The sequence below is a fragment of the Marmota marmota genome, unplaced genomic scaffold, assembly GCF_001458135.2.
Source record: "Marmota marmota marmota unplaced genomic scaffold, marMar, whole genome shotgun sequence".
NCBI classification, from domain to species: Eukaryota; Metazoa; Chordata; class Mammalia; order Rodentia; family Sciuridae; genus Marmota; species Marmota marmota.
Window position 1 is genome coordinate 7309891 of NW_025999991.1, and position 21217 is coordinate 7331107.

The 21217-nt window shown below is 38.6% G+C and overlaps 1 protein-coding gene across 1 annotated transcript in view; it reads left to right on the top strand.

Annotated features, from left to right (window-relative positions):
* CUNH18orf63 (chromosome unknown C18orf63 homolog) overlaps window positions 1-4288 on the top strand; it is a 47644-nt gene extending 43356 nt beyond the window's left edge. The window contains 3 exon segments of the mRNA XM_048806702.1: window positions 2716-3698; window positions 3700-3721; window positions 4277-4288. Of these exon segments, the coding sequence (XP_048662659.1) occupies window positions 2716-3698; window positions 3700-3721; window positions 4277-4288 (1017 nt within the window).
* The last annotated feature ends 16929 nt before the right edge of the window (window positions 4289-21217 follow it).

Below are 21217 nucleotides of genomic sequence, written 5' to 3' on the forward strand. Positions count from 1 at the left end.
ATAGTTTCTTTTTAGTCTTCTTATAAATTTTGAATATAAACCTAGAGATTCCCCCCTTTGGGCTATTTATATTATTTTAAAAATTGAAATTATGAGTAAATAATATATTGACACAGGCCAAGGGGCAAAACAAACTCCTGGAAACTATTTTCACTAGCAGTGAATATCTCAGGCAAGAAGAAAACAGAGTATGAATATAAACATATTTCAAAAACAAGACCCATATTCTGGAAAAGTTTTATGATAGAACATAAGTAATTTATTCTTACATGAATCTTTCTAGAGTGCATTTTTCTTTTGATATTTCAGGTTGTAGGTATGTAGTTTAAAAGTTACTACAGTTTATGAAACCCAGGGTCCAAGAAATGAATGTTTTTCACTTTTCTATAATAATTTCATCCTAGTTCTTGAACCCTTTTTTCATCAAATGGGAAAAAAAATTCAACCTGGACACTTCAGGGTAACTCAGCCACTTCAGATAAAGTCATCTCCTTGAAGTAGAATTTCAACCATATTTAAGAATCCTTCTCACTTGCTTAATTGGTGTGCATAAGATGAGGGCAGTGGTGCACGGGGAAATTCACTGGTAGGTTTGCCTAATAGGGTCTATAGCAAAAGCACATGCTTTAAGCTTCATCTGCTCTGGATATCTGCAGGGCTGGTGAGTGATCACCGGAGCTTCTGCTAACTATAACTGAAAGTCAAAGAAGACATTTGTAATTAAGCCTTTCATCAAAAATAGCAGAAGTGGGGCTTTACCTTACTTCCTCCTTCCAAATTTTGTATATGTGTACTGATTGGCTGGTCCTAAATCAAAACCCTGAATGCAAAGGAGAAAATGTCACTTTGAGATTTCCAGGCTCTTGCTCAGAAAAGAACACCATGAATAAAGTTGAATGGAGGTGAATACCAGTATATCATTCCCACTGGGGATGGGGCAAGCCTTCACTTCTTGATCGATCTGATGGTGATGGTCTCTTCTCGTGGTATTTTGACAAAGATGGTATACAAGATTACTCAGACAATTTTTACCTTTATGTTGGCTTCCATAGACAGAGGACTTTAGAAGAACAGCTGTACCCCACTCTTTACTCTCTAGAGGTATTTGAATTGTGTCCCCCAAAGTGTATGTTAAAGTTCTATAGATTTTAAAATTTTAAACCACTACAATTTTATGTAACTTTTTGTGCCTCATAGATAATTGAGTCCATCTCTTATTTTTCCTATTTACAGGTCTGATCTCCCCAAAGTCTCTCCTAGTTTCCGCTTAACCCCATTCAACAACTGAACTTCAGTAGGCAGGAGAAAATACAGTTGTTCTGGTTTGAATGTTATTCCTAGAAGCTTTTTAAATTTTATTTTAAGCTGTGAGATATTTTTGATGTAGAAAGGTGAAAAATCACTGTGTTCAATGTTTCAGATTATTACTACATTTCACTCTTATAGACACTAAAATTTAATCGGTATGTATTTTAAAAGATTATAAACACTTCCATCAATAGATGAATTGATAGATAAAATGTCATATGTGCATTCAATGGAATAGTCAACCATAAAAGAAAATGAAATTCTGATGTATATTACAACATGGATGAAACTTGAGAACATTATGCCAAGTGAAATAAGCCAGACACAAAGGGAGAAATACTGTATTATTTCATATAAAATATCTAGAATGGGCAAATTCATAGAGTTATCTAGACTAGGCAAATTGCTCACAGGAGCTGGGAGAAAGGGGAAACATTTTTGTTTGGGATAAAGAAAATGTTTTAGAAATCATAAGATAACATAAGTTCAATGTAAATTGTACTTTCAGCCAGTAAATTGTTCACTTAAAAATAGTTAAAATGGTTAATTTATTATAAAATTTTTGTTTTATTTATTGTTATGCTTTAAAAAGAAAACATGACTTTTAATTTTTCAAGCTAACCATAAATATTTGGCTCTCTTTGATGCATCTGACCAGTCAGTTTGACAAATACTTGCTGAAACACTGTGGTAGGCAACAAAAGTACAAACACAATTAAGACAAAGCCCTGCCCTGTAGCCAAAATCCCACTTATCTTAAAAGATTTAGTGTAGACACAACATCTCCTCCATTGATTTAATTTTTTCAACAAGTACTTTTGAGTAAGTATAAAAGATATAAGAAAAAATAAGTCATGATTCTTACTCTCCAAGAATGTAGTATCTATTTAGGGAGGTGAAACATTCTCACTAAACCATAAGACCACTTCCCTGTACTAGTTTTTTGTGACAGGTAATTGTTAACTAGCAGCAGATCCTTAGAGGGTTGAGAGAAAAACAGTCATTCTGTGGTAGATTGGCAGGTGGAGGACTTGGAGGAGGTGGGACTTTCAAGACAGGGAGAACCACAGCTGAGAACAGATTAGAGAAGAGGGAACATTCTTAGCAAGATGGATGCATGAACACTTCTGGAGGACAATGTAGCTCTCTGTGTGTGTATTTTCATAGCTATTTACATAGAATTTAGAATATGCCTTCATCATAAGACATTAATTTGAAAGGATGGATACAAACCGTAAGAAATGTACATACTATACCAGAAGGCCTATTTGCGTAGTGTTTTTCTTCACCTGTTCTACACATTATAGTATTACTTTATATTCTTTTTTTGATGATATTTATATTTTTATTTATTTTCAGTTAAGGACATTATTACTTTATTTTTTTTTCCAATTTCTATTCTTTCAGGAAAACAAAGTCAAGCCGCCCAATTTGACTACTAAAAAACTGTTCAGGGCTTCTCTGACTCAAGCCACTTCCTTAAAACCTTCCTGGGCTCCCAGTCTTCTACCATGTTCAGTAGCAACAGACCACAAGGTGGAGCTTTCCACAAGCCAGCCACAGTCTGGCATTTTCTCATCTCTGCATGGCCAGCCAGAGTCTGCTCAGGATAGAAAGCCATCCCTGTCTCACAAGGTTCCACAACTTTGTTTTAAAGAGTCAAAACTCAACAGAGGAGACAATCAAGTTCAGCAAACAAGCCTTAGCTCCCAAAATAACATCACCCCTAAATTTATACCAATTTTCAAAAATAAAATGTTACAGACAAACAAAAATATCTCAGCACTTGGCAAACTGAAAAGAAAACAGCATGTTTTTACAGAATCTAAATTGTTTTCACTTAAAACTAGTATAATCAAGGACGACAAACTAAATTTAGGTCCAACTATTAAAAAAACACCCAATGGTAACATTCAGATGCATGCTAGAAATTTAAATCAGAAGAGCTCCAGATCTCTGCAAGAAATAAATATTGAGTCCTATGAAAGTGTGACAAAATATTCCTCTTCTCATGGAAAATCAACCGTGAGATCAAATGAAAGCAAACAGCTATCTAATAGTGAAGTATTTCAGATGTCAAATAATAATTTAGGTATGATAAAAAGCTCTGTTAATTTCCATGAAAGAGAAAATTTAACAAGTAAATGTATAACAGAAATTTTAGGGAAAAGCCACAAGTCTCTAAAACTGGAAAGACAGCCACACATTTTTGAATCAGACATAGAAACTAAAGATCCCCAACTACAGCAGCAATCAGCAAATCAAACTAAAGAAGTCAATGTAAGTGATCATAGGTCGATAGTAAGCAGAACAGCCCGGTCTAAAAGAAAATTACATCTGGAGCCTTCAGACACTTCAAAGAAGCATCATTCCAGCACTGCTCATTGGGGGATCCAGTTCTTCTAGGGACCAGGTAAAAAATAAAATTTGGAAAAATTGTTTTAATCTGATGATATTCATGATGTACTAGACCTTTAAAAAGTAAGAATTTAAATGATTTGCCCAAGATCATCTAGAAACACAAGTATTAAGAAACAGAATTTCCACCCAAGACAAGTGTAAGTTTATACAGTTAATTTTTAATAAAGTGTACTTCTTCAGTCTGATATAGATACCTGATTTGGATAAACCAAAACCTAAGAAATCTCTCACCATTCCCCAAACTTAGAACATAGATGTAAAAGAAAAGAATATCTACCAGTAACTGAGATGATACCTTTTATTTGTTTTTCTTTATATTATTTGAATTGGGTTTGCTACTTTGGGGGCTCCCCAGTATTTTGGTAAAAGGGAGCTATTCTTAAATTTCTTTTTAATATCAGCAAGGAAATAGGGAGAGGTAGGAATGGCATATCCCTTGAATAAGGTCTATGCACAGCCACTGTTTTGTATAATAAAGACTCCAGAGAGGGAATGACATGGAGACAGGCCCTGTGGGCTGCTTTTCACTCTTCTGGGGTCCCTGCAGACTAGGAAGTGAGGACAGCGGCAGCCTGCCGTAAGATGTAAGGTTATACACCTCCAGAATACCATCCTTCTAATTGGCACCTGAGATAACAGACCTCAAGGGAGACCAGAGGTTCATCACCAGGTCAGAATTCACTCTGAAAGGGATGTAGTATCAGCTAAATTTAAACTTGAGATCTTGAGATTTAATTGACAATGCTGAGTCCATGGCACTGAATTCATAAACTTGTGCATCTGGAAATTATATTTTATTCTGTGTTTCCATCTGTTCTTCTCTAAGAACAAATATGTTACTAAAATATCCACAAATACTTTTTTTACATAGAACTATTGGAATACTTTCAAATTCTTTAGGAATCAACTAGAAAACATTCTTTCCTCTTCCAAATGCTATTTCTTCCTATAACTAATAGAATTTTTATCCTAATTTGAATTAACTAAAAAAGGTATGTTATAATGTTGTATTTTATATTGTTTTAGACATTTTACATTTTAATACACCCAGTAGGTGGTTAAGGAAAAAAGTGTACCTTAAAACTTGTTATTTGTATTTCTGGAAATAATGTAATATATTCCAGATTTTATATTATTTTAGAAGTATAGCACCTTCTTACTTTGTTTACTTAAAATCTGACATAATTTTTAACATAAAGTCATTCCATCATCTATAAACAATAACATAATGAGGATGATTATAGAATATCATTATAGATAACAGTTTCTCCTAATTAAAAAATTAATATGTACTCCTGGGAAAAGTTTGATAAAACAGCACTATCAAGAAAAAGTTTTAAAAAAAAAAAACTGCCTACAATTTCTCTTTGCAGAGATGCTTGCAGAGATGACCATTCCAAATGCTGATGAATGCTCTTCTAGATGTGTCTCGTGGTCACTCCTGTGAGCATGAGTCAGGTTCCGTGTGCTGCTGTGGAACATCCTTATTCACTTGATAATTTTCTCTTTAATTTTATACAGATCTTTGGAAAGTTTCTAATTATTTTATATAGTAATTTGATAATAAAAAATATATTTTGCCTTTACTATTTTTATTATTGAAACTAATTTGAAGAATTATTTTTTATTATCAAAATTTTTAAATCACACAAAGTGCAGATAACAGTATGAAAAAGCACAGTCACCCAGATCCACCAATTATTAATGTTTTGCCACTGCTCAATCTGGTACTCATAGACACGCATTTTTTGTTGTAATATTTTAAAGCAAATTCAAGGTATCACATAAAATTTCACTGATGAACAAACACTTCAGGACCTATCTTGAATGTAAGGTATGGTGTATTTTTTAAAGAAAAAATCAGGATGTATGTATATATTACATTTTGAGGATGTCTACTGTGTCTCATTGGCTCACTAAATTTCACTTTTGTTTTTACATGTGAACTAACAGGAATCCCTGAGTACGTAAAGCCTATTTTACAGCAGAAGGAGAGCTTTTATTGGAGTGGAGATTTCTTTTTCCAGCAACATTTCTTGTCCCCTGCAGTGTGCCAGGCAGTGAGTTAAGCCTTGTGTCCATTGCTGAAACCAAGGAGACAGCTACTGCCTGAGCCCCAGGACTAATAGTCTCCAGCAAACTCTTCTGACTCCTGACCCAGGCCTCAGGCTACATACGTATTGAAGCAAATGTCCAGAATGACCTTCTGGTTCATATTATAAATAAATTATCTAACATTAGAAAAAAAAAGAGAAACACAAATAGAGCCTCTCACCTAATGAGTGTTATTCTGGCTTTCAAACATTTTGGACATTTATTTTATAAAACATGATCCAGTTGTTGCAATACATTTAAAAGAAACCAAAAGTCTTCATTGAGAATCCCACTGAAACAATCCTTCATCAAGAATTGGTAGAGAACCAAGTTGAAGGTGAACTTTGATTGTTTAAATGTGGTCTGTCCCCACCATTTCACTAAACCACTGCAGTTAAACAAAAATAGGCATAAACTCTCCTTTGAAATGTAAATAGAACTCTATCTCCTGAAACCTTTAAGCATTTTTGTTTTCCCAGAATTTTCTCTATTTCCCAAGTTGCCATTTTCACAGGCACATACACTTAGTTTAAAGCCTGTTTTGAGTGTTCCTTTCTCCTTCTGAAGCTAGTATTATAGATAAGTAAGACACTGTAGTAAAGAATGGGACATCATTTGTCAGTGAGGCTGTGATGACAGGATTTGTCTGTGAAAGTAATATTCACAAATATGTATATGTGGTCAGCACGGTCATCCACACATGTAATCATTGTGAAGCCAAACTTTCCACTGCTCTGGATTCCCAGTCTGCTTCCTGCAGTTGCCCTATCATTACTAAGCCTTAGGCAGTGAAGACTTAACATTGTAAACTAAACAGAAGAGCTAAAAGAAAGTCCACTGCTAAAGTGATGTGTAACATCTCCGAGTTCTTTATATAGAGAATCTTGGTTGCTCCTCCTTCACTTCATTAGTATGTAAAATTTAGAATTTACAATATAGTATTTCACTTTGATAAATGTAAACCTATGTGGCAAAACTTGCTGTGTTAATATCAGCTAATGTTCTTGTGTAAAGTAGGTTTATTTTTCTCTTATAATTTTATCCTAATGAAAGTTTGAAATATATATGTGTGTACTTATATGTATGTGATTTAATCTTGATTGGTAGATAGATTGTTGATATAACATTCCATGTTCAGAAAAAAAGTTTCTAGACCAAACTTTGTGCTCATATTTGCAACAATGAAGATTTTGGTACATTTCAAAGATTATAATTTCTGAAAGCCAAGATAATTCCAAATCTAATTAAGGAAAACTAAATTTTACTTGTTTAAGTTTTTGTTGATTTATACACAATGTGAAACTCTCCCCCTGAAAAATCATTATTCACATTCCAATTGTGCATTAGTTTTAGAATCATGATTTCTTTTTGCCTATATCCAGAAGTTTAAGAAATCAGCCATTATATTTAAAATACCCATGGAAATAGGCCAAAATTAATTTCAAGAATCATACTTAAAGGAGTACCAAATTCTTCTCATGTAATACATTTTCAGAGTATGTGCTGCTTTTACATTTGTATTTGTTTTTATTTATACTTTTATTACATGTTATAATTATACCATTTATTGTATTTGCTGCTTGCCATAGCAAAAAGGTAAAAATCTGGAGTTTCTCAATGATTAGTTTTTACTTGACTAACCAATCAACCAGATTTTGCTTTTTTTTCAAATTGCATATGATCTGGTGTTATGCTGGAACTGACAAAGTATTGAATATTTATTAATACTTAAGAGTAGCCAGTTTATAAAGAAAGATTTAAGGTCCTTACGCATTGATATTTAAAATGTTCATGTCATCATATCCTTTATAGTGTTTTATTTTAAATAAAAAAGAAGATATTTCAAATTACTGTATTTTTTCGTATGTCAGAGTGATTGTATATAGGACTGGAAAAGCTTAGACACATTACAAATTCCTTTCCTGCTGTGATTCCATTTCTTTGCATGCATTTGCTACTGGGCCTATGTAAACTACCTTAGTGCCTTAGCACTTGCTCAAACTGTTGTTCTCAAAAGTCCTTTGTGATTTCATTCAGTAGGTATTTAGTACTGTGTTTGTTGTGTGCCAAGCACTATTGTAGATACTTCGGGCATATAAAAGAACACCAAACCTAGTTCTAGCAGAGAGATAAGTGTAGTAAACATGACAAGTAAGTGAATTAAATAGCATATTAGAAAGTGGCAAGTACAATGGGGACAGGAAACATAGAGCAAGGTTCAGCAGGTGGTCCTTGAGCAGAGACTTTCACAAGGTGATGCAGTTGGCCCCAAGGATAACTGAGGGATTGGCTCTACAGGCACCAGGAACAGATATGGTCAAGAATGTCAGAGAACCTGAGTGACCAGAGTAAAAGGAGCCAGAGAGGAATAAGGAGGGATAAGATCTAACTGCATTGTACCTCACAGGCTGTGGTAAGGGCATTTTCATTGACTATCCGGGGATGGACCCAAAGCAGTGGCATGATCTGACATGTTGCACCAGTATCCTCTGGTTACCATGTCATAAAAAAAAAAAAAAAAAAAAGTAGCTGAGCTGGGGGCTACGGTGTGAGAGGAGAAACAAGAAGACCAGTTAAGAATCCAGGCAGAAGATGAAAATGGCTGGAAATACTGCCAGATGAGAACTGGCAGTTTCGATATATTCTGAAGGGTAGAGCCCACTGGCTTATGGATTTGAGGGAAAAGAGGTTTCTCAGATGAATCCAGCATTTTAGACTTGATCACTTGGAAGGATGGGGTATTAACAAATGAGATGAAAAGGAGGGGCAGGTTTTGGATTAGGAGGAGGGCTGGGAATTGACCGTTGGATTTCATATCTACGTAGGCCATTGATGACCCTGACAAGCACTCTGGAGTGATAGAGTGCAAGGTGAAAACCCAGCTGGAGTGGATTTAAGAGAGAAGGAAGGAAGAGGAATAGTAATTCATAAGCATAGACAGTTCTTTTGAGAGGAGTCATCAATTGACCTTCTTATTTCATTTTCTCTTCAAGTAATATTGTCTTTTGATATTATGCCATTCTTGAATGTTATTGTCCCATAGCTCTGTAATCTTATATCCCTAGGTGCATGTTTTCAGTCTCCTTTGTTGATTTGCATCATTTCCCAAAGACATTGAAGGAGAATAGTAGTTATGCCAGACACATTTGGAGCCCAGGAAGAATGGGAACAGGGCATTCCGAATGGAGAAGTAAAGTGAGCAAAGGCAGGAAGATGTACATGAGTTTAGGGAACTGATCCTGTTGTGTCTACATATGTCTCCTGTGGGATCACAGTGACTATGAATGAAGCTGTAAATTACATCCAGGCTGGGGCAGGTGTGTGTGTGTGTGTGTGTGTGTGTGTGTGTGTGTGTGTAACCCTCTGTAGGTTGCTCCATAAACTTGATCTAGGAGCAAATACTGAAAGATCAACAATGCTGACAGACCTAGAAATGTCAGGCCCCAGAAACTAGACATATGTAGGGTATGCTAGAGAAGGGTTTATTCAAGTTTGAGCTGCTGCAAGGAGAAATACAGAAAACAGGGAAGTAGTAGAGAAAAGTGTCACAGGAAGACCATTGATTTATGTGTCGTTATCTGGCTTGTGGGTATTAGCAGTGATTCCGGGAAAGATGGCCAGCAGATGATTATTCTGAATCCCAGGACATGGTAAGAGTTTGGGGAGGTGTCCACATAAAAATGTTAGTTGGAGGAGTATGAGAGAGTATAGGAGCAAAGAGAACACAGGTAATGATTTTGAGGACACGATTCCAGCATTTGAAGAATGAGGATAGAGGAAAAAGGACAGAGAAGGGCAGTACGAACAGAGAGCAGAGGTCAAAGAAGCTGAGACATGGAGCTTAGGGAAGTCAGCCAAGACAAGTCCTGTAAGAAGTCTAGAGAAGGAGCCTGAGAGGAGACAAAGGGAGTTTGTGTCTAAGAAGCTCCTTACAGCTGCCACAGTCAAACTCATGTCCTGAAGACAGGAGAAGACAGGCGAGCAGGAAGCAAGTGGTGGAGTCGGCCACGGGAATGTGTCTGTGACAGAAGAACAGGAGACAGTTAGAAGGGAAGGCCAGATCAAAGCACAGACAAGCCAGGAAATTCAAAGGTACTGGGTGAGACTATGTCAAACAAACAAAATTTTTCAATTTGAACCTTTTCCTGTGATTTTTAAAATTTCTGGAACCTGCTACCATTCAGTTTTAACAGGAAAAACTCAAACTGTCAACCATCTTAGTTTATCAGCTTTTTTGATGATAACTGATATGAATTGATTTTAAATGCTTTATTTATCTTTTCTAGGCTTGTTTTCTACCAGTGAAATTTTTTTCTACTTTCCACAAGAAATAAAATGCTTTATGTTTTGTTGTATTCCACAAAGAGCATCCTGGCTACTACTGCATATTGATTATATTATGAAATTCCTGAATTTAAAACCATTCAAGGGTTTTGCTAGTTGCATTCAGAGATGAAAGAATATATATGTGGGGTGTGTGTGTGTGTGTGTGTGTGTAGAATTCACATATTTTTTAAAATTTTGCTTCACTTGTTTCTTTCGAAAGCTTCAAAAGGAATTATTTCTAGTTGGCAGCGTGTATTTCCTGCATAGAAAATATAAATTTGCAGTCATACTTCAGGAGAAAACTGGCAAAACATATTTGTTTCTGTGTTTTATTATATATCTATTTACTTCACCACTAAAATAATTTTGAAATAAAATCTTTAAATCTCTGAGAACAGGAGTTAAGTTACCTTAAAATAAACCCTGGGTCTGCACTTAAGGAACATTTGTCAGTATAACCGTTCAGCTAAAGTGAATAATGTCACAGAATTTCATAAAAAAATGTTTAAACTCTTATTATAATTTTGAGAATAAGAACATCATATAAATTTTCTTTTTCAAATCCATTCTTAGTCCTGCACCTTGCCAGTATTGTTATTACAAAACGAGTACAAGACTCTTAATAAGCAGAGGACACCTCAAGTCCTTCATTCCCTCTTCAGTTCTAAACTTGGTAACTTTTATTTTCATCTGAATCAGAATTTTAAAACTCTCCCTTTTGGAGCTAATGGCAGACTGGGTTTTTCAAACTAATCCTTTCACTGAAAACAACTAATAGTGCTGGATCAATTTTTAAAAATATGTAAAATCATCAAAGCATCAAAATGATATTAAGAATTACCAGTCTATTTGTTGTTTGTATTCTTAATAGCTACCATTATAACTGAAGTGAGATGAAATCTTAGAGTACTTTTGATTTGCATTTCTCTAATTGTTAGAGATGTTGAATATTTTTTCATATATTTGTTGATTGATTGTATATCATCTTCTGAAAAGTGTCTGTTCAATTCCCAAAGGACTTTAAAAGAGCATACTACAGGGACACAGCCACATCAATGTTTATAGCAGCGCAATTCACAATAGCTAAACTGTGGAACCAACCTAAATGCCCTTCAGTAGAGGAATGGATAAAGAAAATGTGGCATATATACCCAATGGAATATTACTTAGCAATAAGAGAGACTAAAATCATGGCATTTGCAGGTAAAGGGATGGAGTTGGAGAATATAATGCTTAGTGAAGTTAGCCAATCCCCAAATACCAAATGCTGAATGTTTTCTCTGATATAAGGAGGCTGATTCATAGTGGGGTTGGGGAGGGGGATCAACTCTAGATAGGGCAAAGGGTTGGGAGGGGAAGGCAGGAGGAATGGGGTAGAAAAGATGGTGGAATGAGATGGACATCATTACCCTGAGTACATGTATGAAGAACGAATGGTGTGAATATAATTTATATACAACCAGAGATATGAAAAACTGTGCTCTATATGTGTAATATGAATTATAATGCATTCTGCTGTCATATATAACAAATTAGAATAAAAAATTTAAAAATAAATAAATAAATAAATTACCAGTCTAAATCTTAGAGGAAATGAGAAACCACAAAAATAAGCAATAGTATTCAAAATTGCTTTTGCTCTTAAGAAATTTGATAACCCAGACACAAAACTGAGCTGAGGATTTGATGACATAGAGGAGTGAGGGAAAGAATGAAGAAGAGAGACTGCCAAAGGTGGGTGTCTGACTGGAGCTGCCCACTGCCCCTGCAGCACACACCTATTGCTGGGACCTAAAAGGCGATGTCCTCAGCACCCAGAAGGGTAACAGGGGACTGTGGGCTACTGCTGAGGCAGTACGGGATAAACATTCCTAAGAAGCCCCCCACCCCCAAAAGTGGATTTCAGCCTAAATTTGCATCAAATTATCCAATAAACTTCAAATCAAGAATTCTGTTTAAAAATATATCAGAAATGTCAAAAACTTCAGGGAGAAAAATAAAACATTACCAAGTGACATTAAAACAGATCCAAGTAAATGGAGAGGTATATCTTGTTTACAGGTTAGTTGAGGAGCAGGTCACCTTCAACCTCAGGTTCTGTGCTGGCAGCCTGACACTGTCACCACAAAAAGGACACAACGGATCTTCTTGCCTTGGAGGCCCAGTAAGAGGGTGTCTGAAGCCAGCTTTGCAGTCACAGAGGAAAACCTTTCCTTTGGTTTTATGGCTGTTTCAGTTGAAGGTTTTGGCCTCTAATGACTCAGCTTAATTTTAAAAAGTTTATACATAAATGTAAAGAAGGAAACAAGAAAACACTCCAAACCATACCCCCCAGAAAGAATCCTTTACGTTTGCATTGGCCCTTACAGACTTTCATGTGTATATATATTTATTTTTACAAAACTGAGAACATTCTTGCTTTATACCTGATTTTTTTCAGTTACCACTGTTTTATATGGACCCTTAAACAGGCTTTAGGAGCTTTGTTGGTTGGTATCTGCTCTGGAAAGATTAGATGAACACCCCTAAGACAAGGAAAATGGCCATCTCTGTTAGGAGTCTGGATCTCGGGAGCCTCCCAATAATTCCCAATAATGACGAAGGGGAGCTAACCCTCCCCACAGGTCTCACACATTCTGCTACCCATGAATATGGCTTTCCTAGGCTTAGTTCCAGAATGTATTCACACCTGCTTGTTCAGTTTCCCAACCCTCTTCAGCTGGTCACATGACCTGCCAGATTCAAAGGGAAAGCAAGTTTCATTTCCCTCCATATCTCTGATTTAAATTCCCCTGGGCTCAATCTTGTCTGTGCCTATTTTACTCATGTTCTGCTAAGTACATCCTAGGTCATATGGTAGACCCTTGCCGGGTCAGTGTGGCAGCATTTGCTCTGATCTCCTGGGCTCCTCAACATGGCTCCTGCCTCATCTCTCCACTCATCAATTGAGAAACACAGCATTTTTCCATCTCCACTTCACTGCATAGCCTCTGGGTCAGCTAAGCTCAAGGTGCTTTTCTGTTCTGTAGGTTTTTCTGTGCACAATTTTCCCACTGTGTTTTCTCTCTGTGTTATCCTTGCCCTCTGCAGTGAGCCTGGCCACCACTTCCACTGCCACAACCAGCTTGGCTCCAGTGTACTCTTTCTTGTTCTTGGTTCAATGCACCCAAACTTATGAGTCTTTAAGAAACTCTGTCCAACACTGAATTTCAGTGAATTCCCTCTTTCACCCACCTCATTGAGAAGCAGTACTCTCACTGCTTTAACACAAAAAAACTAACAAAAATAAATGTCATCTAAGTGAAATGTGCTACCTTTCTGGATTTTTAAAAATGAAATTTGTTGTTTAGACATAGTTTATATAATTAGTAGGCACTGTTCTAGGTCCTGAATATTTTTGTTTATATTTTTATTATACAGAAAGATTTTAAAAAATTTTTCACCCCAATTTTTCATTTTACATTGATAATATTATGAGATTACTGTTTTCATTTATGAAATGAGAAAACTGATGTCAAGAGAATTTATAAAATTTGCTCGAATTTGGGCAACCAACTATATGACAGTGTTAAGGTTGGAATTCAGGTTTTCAGGTTTCTAGCTCTTTACGTTTAGACAGCTGTGGCTCCTGACCACCTAGAAGGACAATAGTCACAAAAAAGAAAGTTAGCTTCTGCTGAGCCAAGGCCAACAAGAATAATCTTTGATTGTGGGAACCATACCACAGTTCTGAAGATCCTCAGTCACCTGCAGGTTTTGCAACTTCCTCCTGCTCTTTTTCCTTCTCTAATAAGAATGAAAAAAAAAATGTGAGTTCTTGTAGTCCTGAGTTTAACTAACTTCTAGTGCTTCCCCTCTTAAGAAACGCAAGCTATAGACAGCCAACAAATGATCTATTTAAAGAAAGAAGATATAGGAGGAAAGTAGAAAGGAGGTCTGGTAAGTGTGCACCTCTTGGCTGAGCAAGAAGCCAGGGCCTCCTGTTCAAGAGCTGAGATCCTCCCTCCTGCAGGGGAGGTATCATATTATTATTGTTAGTTCTGGTCTTCTATGGACAGCTAGCTGCTTTTCAGGGAAGAGCTATAGCATAATTACAATGAAATGTGTTTTCTTTTTTGGAAGTATAGAAAATGGAACAAGAAATTGTCTTCTAGATACATTACCTATGCAGGAAATGGTTATCTATCTATAAGAAGATAGATAGTTATGCAAACTGATAGAAGGAAGGAAATCAGTTTGCATAACTATTGAGACTATGAAATGCTTTCTAAGATAAACTGCAATTTTTTAACTTCTGAATTCACTGAAATTTCTAGAAATAAGCAGAATTCTCAGAAAATATTGCCAAGCAGTACACTCACAGACAGCAGAGCTAGAGAGTAAGTCTTACAATGTGACCTGCTGTACCATGAAATTAAATGATCTAATCATATTAGGCCATTTAAGAAGTTTTAATAACTAATGACTAGTGAGCAGGGATCTCAGGTTGCAGTTGTCTTGTTTGACTTTTATTTTGTGGCCTTATTTTTTAAAAAATCATTTCATATATGTTCTGGAAAAAATATTAGTTTATGCTCTTTTTCCAGTTTAATTCAGTACTTACCCTCATAACAAGGATGATGAAAGACCTGAGGAAAAAAAAGAGGCAGGGTGGGGTATTCCATATTAGATATGAATCTCAAGCATTTCTTTGTGTATCTTCTTCAAGATGAAAGAACAAGAGGCTATCAAAAAACTATTCCTTTACTGACTGAAAAATGAAACATAATTTTACTATAAACTTGAACTAGAAAGAACTATTAAGAATCAGCCAGGGCCTAGCATATCTTATAAACTGTAAAGGAAGAGGAGAGAAATGCCCAGTTCCAAAAATTAGAGACCCAGGGAAGTAGGAGATAGTCACAAAAAGCTGAATTGTTTGGGAATGAACAGGGGTCAGAAGTCACAGTTATAGTCAATAGTACAGACGGGCAGCGGGGAAGAGAGGATATGAAGTCCCTGGGTACCTTAGGGGCATCACTGGGGGCTCTGCAGATGGAACCCAAGGTCCTGTGTAGGTCAACCATCCCGTAGCGGTGCCACTCTTGAATCCGTGATCTCCGTGGCTGAGTTAAGCCTCTGGGCATTGGGATTAGTTTGTTACCAGCTACAGATAACTAATACTTCCATACAGGGCACACACGAGGTCATGAAGTAGGGGTTACAAGGGAAAGTGCTCAGCAAGCACCTCAGGACATCAATCTGAACACAGGAGGAAATATCTGTGTAGGTTAGATTGGGCAAATCATCCTGGGCTGCCTCTCCTTCTGCCTTTGTGTGAGAGAACAGTTCTGAAGAGGCACACCCAGGCCCAGGATGGCGGAATGGGGAGGCTGCCTCCTGCTGCTCCGCAGTGGAGAACCCAGAAAGCAGACAGGCAGCTTCTCCACAATGTGGGTGAACAATAAAAAGGGCGAGGGCTTTACTGGACCCTAAAACTGGACACTCAAAGCAGACTGGGGACACAGGAGGTTGGATATAATAAATAAGGAAAACTCCCAGCAGCATGGAGGCTGCAGAGCCAGGCGGAAGCTCCAGCCAGAGAGGCCTCCGCCGGCCAAGTAGAGGGATCAGGGAATTAGAGGAGCCTGTGGGGGTGTCCAGGGACCCAGGACGTTGCCCCACAAACCTGGAGGATGCGATGCACGATACCCAATGTCCATGTGTGGGGAAAGAAGCCACCGTCTCCCCAGGCGGCCAGTGGGGGACAAGGAAAGGAACCACCTTGCATTGCTGCCTGGCAAACCCGAGCTTGGCCTGAAATAGAGGCCCAGTAAACACACGCTGCAGGACACAGAGTGTGCTTAAGTGACCAGGAGGAAATCAAACGGGACGACTTGTCCAGCAACCCACCAGGCTCTTCTCATCTCCTCTGTTCCAACTGCTTGCAGGACCCGCTGGGAGAGATGCATCTCCCTGGAAACCCCAAGGGCGGGGTGGGGGAAATTGGAGACTGAACCCAAGATCAGGAAATGTGGGTCCACAGGTGATGTAGAGGACCAAGAACTGGCTCCCCTCCCACACCAGTGGAATCCAGGGGAGATCCCTGGGGTGCAGCCTTCCAGGATGAACCAGCAAGTAGTGGGCGCCGGAGGTGCACTGACTTGGTCTCCAGACCAATGGTCATCCAGCAAAGAGCCCGAGGCCACCTAAGCCGAAACCCTGCCTCCAGGCCTTCTGCCTGTGGATTACCTCTCCCACTCCAGCAATCTGGAGGGTGGGGCATCACACTCCAGACAGCCCCCCAAAAAACTGCTGAGAAGCTAAGAATATTTTGAACTCCAATGGAAAGAATTCTTTAACCTTTCATTGTTGCGTTGTTGCGCGCGACTTCTTGCCCGCAAGAAAGACGCAACCCAAGAATCTTCTTTCAGCAACTTTTTTTATTCAGGTCCCTGATAGTTCTTCTTCTCCTGATAGTTCTTCTCCTAGTCTCGGATGCCCCTCCCAGCCTTAATAAAGCATCTCAAGCCCCAATGCAAAGCAGCCACGTGGAGCTTTCTCATAGAGTGATGAAAAGTCATGCGCCAACTCTCCCAAACAAGGAGTTGTTTGTCACAGACCACAGCGGAGCCAGCGCCATCATGTAATGGTGACCATAATTTGCATAAACGGCAGAAGCGGCTCACCACATTTCATCAAAGTTTTTTTTCTTTTTATTTACTTAATTACTTATTTTTTAAATTGTTTTTCACTGAAGACTTGCTACCCAAATCAGACTCCCTGGAAAGGCTGGGGCGAGCTGTACTTACACCAAGTCTGAGGTACTTAGGAAATGTGGTTCTGTTATCTGAGTTAGGGTTAAAGGCTGTCCCTCACACCCTGTGCTTCCCTGTGGCATTCTTTCTGCTAAGTCACAGTGAGTCACAATTTTTAAATGTGTGACATAAACAACAGAGAAGACATGTTTATGCGGAAGTTTTCAAGGGTGTCAGTAGTCTCTGTATATACACAATTTCATTAAAAACCTTTGTGCAGATGAATAGCTCTTGATACTCCCTTCCACCAGCCCTGTGCGCTGTACACTCCCTTTCAGAACATTTCTCATTTCACTTAGCAACAGATAGTGGTCTCAAGGTGTCACATGGAGCTTATATGCTTGGAAAAGTCCCCAAGAGGCTGATTGTATTAAGGGGGTTCCTCTCCCCTGCTGGCCCCTTGAGAATCATTCTTAATTAGTTGGGACCAGTGCTCCAGCTTGCAGCTCTGAGAACTGGGAAACCAGTGTGAACTTCCGTTTTCAGCAGGACGGACTGACCTTCACTGAGGAGTGCTCAGTATCAAGGATTCCACGGTATCAGGATGTGCTTATTTCCCCCCACCCTGCTGTCTCCTGACCATGCAGCTGGTCAGTGGCTGGGAAGCCCTAGGACTGGAAGAGCCCTCTGCATGCACATGGGGGTCCAGGGACCAACCATCTCACAAGAGCCTCCAGAAACTCAGCAATCTTGTATAAATGGCAGTTAATGACTATAACCTAGGTTTTCATGGCAGATCTATAAAACAAAGAACTTTTATATAAAATTGAGTAGGCTTTTTCTCAGAGCAGTAAATTCTGCCTGCCTCTTTCCTCCTGAGAACCAGTTTTAGTATTTTATAAACATAGTAAGCCACACTAAACACAGGGCCACTGAGATGAAACGAAGGAGCATATTTTTAGTCATATTTCTCTCTAACCAGATTTACCACATTTCATTATATTGCTGCCTACTATTGCTCTGTGGTCTCTAAGGAAATAAATAGATGAAATTGAGAATAAAAACAACATAAAGTAGGATATTCAATACCCCAGGTTGCAGATGCCCAATCAGGTCACACAATGATTGAATTTAGCTCATGCTAACCTGATTTCAAGTGCAGTTCAGCTCACAGGGACAATGAGAAACAGAATGCTTGTTCCACGTTATCAGAAAGTATTTACATTGAAACATATGGCTCTGAGTTTCCCTGCTGTACAGGAATAATAGCTCACAATAGGCAGAGATCGCTGCCCACATTCAGAGATCACTACATTTAGAAGCCACTGAATATTGCCTTAATACTCTACACCCAACAATTATTTTTGACTAAGGAAGACATTAACAAGCATCCCTTGTGCTCTTCCCCCCAACACAGGGGACACACACACACACACACACCATCTCTACCTGTTGTCCCTGGGAAGGCGGAGAGTGTTAGGAGCCATGACTTCATCACAGGCAGCCCCACTAGACTTCGTCCCCTCCTCAACTTGCCAACCTTGATATATTATTGCTTTGTTCAAAAAAAGAGGCCCTAAAGCATAGAAAATCTGCAGAAGTCTAAAGGAAGGATGTTCAGACATTTAAGTTGATTACATTAAAAAGAGTGCAATTTCTTTCTAGGGAAGGGAAGTTGCATTGGTCGCTTTTGCCTGGGCTGGTTTTGATCAAACAGGAATTCTGTTGGGAAGTGGGGCAATGGGCCCTTAAAACCTACTGCTGTTGACTGAGTTGCACAAAAGTTACACTAAGTCAGCACAGACAGCTGTCTTCTTCCACGGGTTCAGTTCCTGTGTTTTAAGTGAGGGACCCGAAGTACGTGGTTCGCAGTCCTGTTATAGTTATGAAAAAAATGACGTTCATACATGTACTTTGGATAATGATGACCCTCACATTCCACCATCATTGTTAACCCTATGTCCTCTCCCTTCCCATCCCACCCCTCTGTCCTATCTAGAGTTCGTCTATTCCTCCCATGCTCCCTCTCCCTAAGCCATTATGAATCAGCCTCCTTATAGCAGAGAAAACATTTGGCATTTGTTTTGGGGGGGATTGGCTAACTTCACTTAGCATTCTCTTCTCTAATTCCATCCATTTACTTGCAAATGCCATGATTTTAGTCTCTTTTATTGCTGAGTAATATTCCATTGTGTATATATATCACATTTTAAAAAAATTTTTTATTTGTTTTAATTAGTTACACATGACAGTACAATGATCTTGACATATCGTACGTTTGAATCAGATGTATATACCACATTTTTAATCCATTCATCTACTACTTTGTATACAAAGATATGAAAAATTTGTGCTCTATATGTATCATATGAATTGTAATGCATTCTGCTGTCATATATAAATTAAAAATTGATTTAAAAATATATTATGCAGATATCTTCTATCAAGTCATAGTTTTCTTTTTGTCTACTTCACATATTTTTGCAGAACAAAATATTTTAATTTTGTTGAGATCCAAAATCAATGTTTTTCTTTCATGGAGGAAAATGCTTGCGGTGTCAAGTCTAAAATCTTTGCCTAGCTCTGGGTCCTGAAGATGCTCTCCCTTTTTCATTTCTAAGAGTTTTTAAGCTTGCATTTTGTATTTAAGTTCATGATCTATTTTGAGTCAGTTTTTATTTTAGGTAGGAGATTGGATGATATTTTCTTTCCCTATCAACATCTAATTGTTCCAGAAACATTGTTGAAAAGACTGTCCTTCTTTCATTGAATAATTTTGGTACTTTCAACAAAAATATCATGACTAATCAATGACTGAATAAATTCAAATAAAGAAAATGTGGTATATAAAAACAGGAGTTCTCTTCATCCATAAAGAAAAATGGATGGAAGTACAGTTCATTATGTGAATATGTTTAACGTAAGTTAAACTCAGAAGGTCAAGGGTCCTATGTTTTCTGTCATATGTGGAAGCTAGAGAGGAAAATTGTGGGAGAGAGATCACATGAAAATCAAAGGGAGATTGGTAGAGAAACGGGACCAGGGATGAGGGATGGGGGAAATGTTGGGGAGTAATATTGGTGAATTATATTGTTATATTATGTGCATGTATAAATACGTAACAGCAAATTCCACCACTATGTACAACTGTAAGGTACCACAACCAATGTGGAGCAAATGTCATGCTTCTACAGATCCTAGGAAAATGACATTTTGGTCTTTAAGAAAAACTTTCTTATTGTGAAAAAAAAAATCATGGATTCAAAAGAGTTTTCCCATGTAGAGTTTAAAGAAGAGTAACAGTATTACAACTTGAAGAATGATAGTGAATAAGAAGAAGATATATATATATACGTGTGTGTGTACAAGCTAGAGAATAATAACGAACGATAATGAATCACCACCAAAACCTCAGAAGGTTCCTCAGAGCTTCCTTCTGACCTCATTCCCTGCAAGAAGCGACCACTGTCTCGAGACCATAGAGAAAGCAAGGATGTGTGGGTGACTGAAGTGTCCCACGTGGGCATGTAGCTGGGCAGGGGGCCTCTCGTGGGGAAGCACACTCCAGGAACCGGGAGGTGGCGTGATGCCACGTGATGCATTTGCTGTTGTGTGTGTCTACCCAAGTCACTTGCAGCTCACTAGAGGGACTGAGCTGGTGGCTTCTCAGAGAAGCTTCCTCACTTCTCCACTGCCATCTCTTCGTTCCACTGAGCTGCTCCCTCGTGGCATTCGGCTGCCTTGAGCCGGCTGCCCCTTCCAGGGAAATCAGCAGAAGAAAAGTGCCTTCATGGAATGAGTTGGGTTGCTCCTGCCCTGGGGTTCCCCGAAATATTAGAGCGCATGACCACATCTGTCTGTTTCGGGAAGTCTGCGTTCCTGTGGGATCGCTCCTGAGATGGCCTGAGTGCAGGTTGGGCTGCCCCACTCATTTCCTGCTGCTTTCCATCTGACGTGCCCTGCCTTCCTTTCCCTTCCTCCTTTCTCTCTCTCTTTGTCAACAGTCACCTTCCTTCACAACGGTCCTCTCTAGTGCCGAGAAGGAAAGAGAGCGCCGGTCTGGCCTGCGCTTCCTACAGTCTGCACATCTGTACTCAGGTCTACCTGTGAGGATCTGTGCACCAACTCCACAGAAATAACCAACACACGTGGACGTTGCAGCCTCCATGTATATTCAGGAAAGAAAAACATTCTAAGAAACCACTCTAAAGAGTGACCATCTGCTGAAATGCAGCTCTGACCTCTGTGGTATGCAAGGGGGGGGAGTCCAGCTCCTGGAAACCGGAGCCCCAGGATGGCCCCTTCTCCACAGAGGGTCCCCCCCCCCCCCG